General features: G+C 55.6%; 1 protein-coding gene across 1 annotated transcript; it reads right to left on the bottom strand.

The window, feature by feature from the left end:
* Positions 1-571: 571 nt before the first annotated feature.
* On the bottom strand, positions 572-4,342 carry KCNS2 (potassium voltage-gated channel modifier subfamily S member 2). The gene is made up of 2 exons (XM_027131358.1): positions 4,030-4,342; positions 572-3,381 (listed from the first exon to the last, which is right to left on the bottom strand). Exon 2 carries the CDS (start codon positions 3,336-3,338, stop codon positions 1,905-1,907), a length of 1,434 nt encoding a protein of 477 aa, XP_026987159.1. The 5' UTR covers positions 3,339-3,381; positions 4,030-4,342; the 3' UTR covers positions 572-1,904.
* Positions 4,343-4,897: the final 555 nt, after the last annotated feature.

Here is a 4,897-nt window from a genome sequence, read left to right as displayed (position 1 = left end):
GATGCTTCTGAGAAACAAATGTAGACAGTAGACCAGGTAGCACTAGGACGTGGCTGCCTCCCCGCCCACCATAAGGCTCCAGTCTGATGGAAAGATTTGAACTGGGGACCTAAAGGCATAAGTGACTAGTGCAAATGGCCCGCTCTGTAGTAGCCATGGCAACTACAAGTACACAAAGCCTCTGACAAGATCCTCACCACATCCCCAAGAAGTATGTACTACCTTCAACCAACTAAGACACAAAGTGGACCTTTTTAAGGAAGATCCAAGACATAGATAAAAAGCCTGCCTAACTCCACATGTAGACCCCTGGATTCTGCAGCCTTTCCAAAGACTGAACAACAATGGAAGCCAACTGGAAAACCACCTGATTACCTAGAATATGACAGAGAACTATCTTACTAAGGGGTCCAGGTTAACCCTTCAAAACGCTATGTGCTGGTTAACTGAAGAAGAAGAGAGAGGGCATTCTGGAGAAGGAAAGAGTTCTCAACCTTAACACAAGTTTAGAAGTTTAAAGGTCTTTTAAGTAGCATCAAGCTTTTCAAGAAGTTTACAATTATTTATGACATTTTATTAAGTAACAATGCTTTTTTGTTTTACAACTCCTTCCTTTCTCCTGGCCTCCACCAACCCTCCCCCAAGAAAAGGCAGCTGAAATGGAAATAAGAACTATAATATTTCCATCCTGGATAAGCCATTGGTCTATATTTTGAGTACACACTTCCACACCACCAGGTTTCCATGTCATACCAGGAACTCTGGGGCAGTTAGAGCATCATATGTAACATACTGTATCATAGAAGCAAAATTATCTAAGTAAATTCTGCTTGGAAATAAAAGGGTTCTCATTTTATAAGCTTTCAGAGCAGGCAACAAAATTTTCTAAGCTACTGCCCTTGCTAGCAACCCAACAATGTTTGCCTCAGACAATACAACAGTCAACTTTTTAGTTGATAAAGACAATACAATCTTATTTCTAAACATCTTTAAAAGGAAACATTTCAAAAACATGCTAATATCTAAGACACAGCAAAGTTTATTCAAATGACCTAGACCAGGAACCTCAGCAAGAAATAAATGTCTCTACGACCACCCTAGAAAAGACGGAGGGCTGACTTTGAAAGGTCTTCAAGCATCCTGTGATTTGGCCTATGTTTAGCTGAAGCCCCTGTCCCTAATGCATCTGTTCTTGGTAAAGATTTCAATCTTCACTACATGATTAACAAAATAACATTCTCTAAAGAGCAACATTTAAGAGATGAACATCAGTGTACATCATTCTAAGAGTGAGCAGGGTACCCATGCAAGCCACAGGGCTACAGAGTTACAAAAACAACTCACAGACTTGCATCAGTCATGTGTACTTAACTTCACATTCCCTTTGTTTTGGTATTAAAACTAAATGAAAGCATTGGATAAAGAATTGAGATTTTGTTTCTACATGACTGTGAGCAAAACCTCATCATATCCTTGCTGACCCCGTAGATGTGTTTCCACTGGACATAGTTGTGGGGGCTTTTTGGTACAGAACTCACACGACAACCTCAGAAACAGGAGCACAAACAACTGAGACAGTACTGGGCCACAAGCGCTACAATAGAGAACACAATGAACAGAGAAATTAGGTACTCATCCGGCAGAAAGGTGAACATTTTATGCCCGCGATGCAAAGACCAGTGAGTGTCATTTCACTGAAAGGTGCAAAGGCATGGTGTCAGACACACCACCCTCTAAAAATGATCCTAAATACTGTAAAAGCAACCTGGGGTGCATATCCCATGCATCTCTCCCCTTCGGGGCTGGGCATACTCCTTACGCCATAACCCTAATGTGCCTGGACTGTGCCAGAGGCACGAGACACAGCTCAGCGATGTGGGTTTGAGGAGGTCAAGCCCTCGCAGCTAATGCAGGGAATCATTTAAACTTAGTTCGCTTGGCGAGCTCCTGCTCATGCTCGTCAGGCTCGCCATGAGGGATTTAACTTTATGGGCATAGTAGTCCCTTAAGTTGACGGAAGGGACCTCCTTCATTCCATCCCCAAAGTCACAGCTGCGCATGGCACTCTCGAGTTGCTTTTGGCGCCGATAAAAGTGGGAGAACTTATTGAAGATCAAGGTGATGGGCAGTACCACCACTAGGATACCCGCCAAGATGCAGGCAGAGGCGGTCAGCTTCCCTGCCGTGGTCCCTGGGACCACATCCCCATACCCTACAGTGGTCATACTGACGGTGGCCCACCACCAGCAAGCGGGGATGGTGGCCAGGCCCTCATTCTCCTCCTTTTCGATAGTGTAGGCCACTACAGAGAAGATGGAAATCCCCACAGAGAGGTAGAGCAAAAGCAGCCCTACTTCTTTGTAGCTGTATTTAAGTGTGGCCCCCAGGGAGCGGAGGCCAGTGGAGTGTCTGGCCAGCTTTAAGATGCGGAAAATCCGCATCAGCCTGAGGACCTGGGCCACCCTGCCCAGGTTGGCCAAGGTAGGTGTGCTCTCCACAACCAGGTTTACCACCAGAGTGATGTAAAAGGGGACGATGGACATGAGGTCGATCAGGTTGAGGGCATTCTTGAAAAACTTGAGGAAGTCAGGGGCCACAGCAAACCTGGCCATCAACTCAAATGTGAACCAGGCGATGCCAAAGTGCTCCACGATTTCGAACCTGGGGTCCTCACCAGGGTTGCCCTGGCTGTCAGGGATTTGGAAGTCCGGCAGGCTATTGAGACACATGGTGATGATGGACCCCAACACCACGAGGATGGACAGGACGCTGAAGACCCGGCTCAGGACCGAGTAGCCGGGGTTGTCCAGCGCCAGCCACAGCTGTCTGCGGAAGTTGCCCAGGGGCTGCCCATCGAACTTGGATGCATCGTTGTAGAAGGCCAGGATCTCATCGAAGGAGGACGTGGTGCTCTCCTGGTCGCTCTGCTCGTCCCACTTCTCCTGTTCGGGCTCCACTTTGCGGCCGTGGTAGCTGTAGCTGCAGCAGGAGTCGATGAAGAACTCGTTGATGCCCCAGTACTCGATCTCCTGGCTGAAGGAGAAGACGCACAGCTCCGCCATGACGTGAAGCTTGCCGGTGTGGTAGAAATGTAGCACGTAGGGGAAGAGCTCGGGGTTGCGGTCAAAGTAGAACTCACGCTGGACGTCGTCATAGTCGTCGCAGAGCTCCAGAATGGCCTCGCGCGAGTGGCAGAGCAGCAGGCGGCCCAGGCGCGTCTCGGGGAAGCGCAGCAGCGTGTGCGAGCGCAGCCGCTTCTTAAAGCCGCCTACGTTGATGCGGATCTCTCCATCCTCGACGTTGGCCTCCGACAGGTCCCACAGGCTCTGGCCAGTCATATTGGAGACGCCCAGCCGCCCGCGCCGCGCGGGGGCGCTACACCTGGAAGCCGAAGGAATCGTGTCGGGTGAGCGCCGGGCGCTCAGGGCTCGGGCACCTCTTTCTATTTCCCCATCCGTCCCTGGCGAACCCAGTCCTCTCCAGCGGGTCTCTGGGTGCTGAAGGACACTGGGATGGGGAGCCGGTTCTATGGGTTTTGGCCCCCTCCCGAGGAAAGGCTTGGAGTGGGGGCTATGTTTCCACTAGCATGGCCGCGTTTCCACGCCCACCCTGGGGGTTCTGTCGGTCCCTTTACGCTGGCGGAGGTCGCGCCCCAGCGGCTCTGAGAGCCCGGGGAGCTGCGAGCTGACCTTGCCCGTGGGCGGGTCGAGGAGACGACCCCGCCCGCTCGCCGCAGACAGGCGGGACCAGAGCTGGGATGCGCACCGGCCGGGCTGGGCCGAGATGGGGGGCGCGTAGCCTCGGGAGGGGGCGGGGAAATTCACCTCTCGAGTCATTAACCCCGGGTGGGGTAAGGGGGCCGGCCTGGCGTCCCCTGCGTCCAACCCCCGCGACTGGAACCCCCTCGCCCCCCGCCCCGGGCTTCCCCGCCCGCCTGGCGCCGTGCCCTGGAGCCGCGTGCGCCGCGCGCGCCGCGCCTTACCCCGCGGAGCTATCCGGGCTCGCCCTGCGCGTTCTGGAAGCGCTTACCTGCGAGCACTGGGGCCCGCGGCCGAGGCCGGCGGGAAACTTCCCCGACCTGCCGGCGAGCATCGCTGTGGCCGCAGCTGCCGGCTGGCTGTGCGTGTGCGCGCGGGTGCGAGTGTGTGTGCGCCTGGGTGTGCGCCCGGCGGGAGGGCGGGCGGGGTCCGCCGAGCGTCTCCTGTCTCCGGCCGGGGATGCCGCCGCCGTCCGCAGTTGCAGGAGGCTCACAGGTGGCTGCGTGGCCCCGATGCTCGCAGAGCCCTCCTCTCTCTTTCCGCGCGCCCCTCAGCACCGAAGAGAGACAACAACGCGCGCCACAGCGGGGGCCGGAGCGGGAGATGAGCCGGTGCGCCTCGGCGCGGGCCCTGCTCTGGGGCACGGCGCGGTGGTGCTGAACGGACAGCTCCGCGCTTCCCAGCTCCCTGCGAGGCCGCCGCCCGGACTCCGGAGATGCTGCCGCCTCGGCTTCTCTGCTCTCCTCCCGCGCGTCGCGGCGACCCCTTCGGGCCCCCGGCTCGACGCAGAGCCAACACCTTTCCCAACACCTCGCCTATCCCCTGGTGACAGCTGTTATTCCCACAGGGCGCAGGCAGGGGACTGCCTACGGTGACCTTTCCCCACTTGGGTCTCGGGCGGAGCCGAGCTGGGGAATGAGGGGTGGCTTGCGTCGGGGGAAGAGCAGGACGGGAGGAACTCCAGGTTTCCCCTTTTAGGCACCTGCTGAAAAGTTTCCTGAAGCTTCGGGGGAAAGAGGGTGGTGGGGAAAGGCATCTGGAGGGGTGAAGACGGAGCCGGGAAACCCAAGGTCGAGCTCAGCTTAGCTTGCTGGGGGCGGGAGTGCAAGCCCCACCGGCGTGGGAGGGAGTCACGGAGT

This window comes from Aethalodelphis obliquidens, unplaced genomic scaffold, assembly GCF_003676395.1.
Source record: "Aethalodelphis obliquidens isolate GAN/ISIS:26980383/991018 unplaced genomic scaffold, ASM367639v1 scaffold39, whole genome shotgun sequence".
In the NCBI taxonomy this organism is placed as follows: Eukaryota; Metazoa; Chordata; class Mammalia; order Artiodactyla; family Delphinidae; genus Aethalodelphis; species Aethalodelphis obliquidens.
Note: the sequence above shows the minus strand (reverse complement) of the source record. Positions and strands in the feature narration are given on the sequence as shown.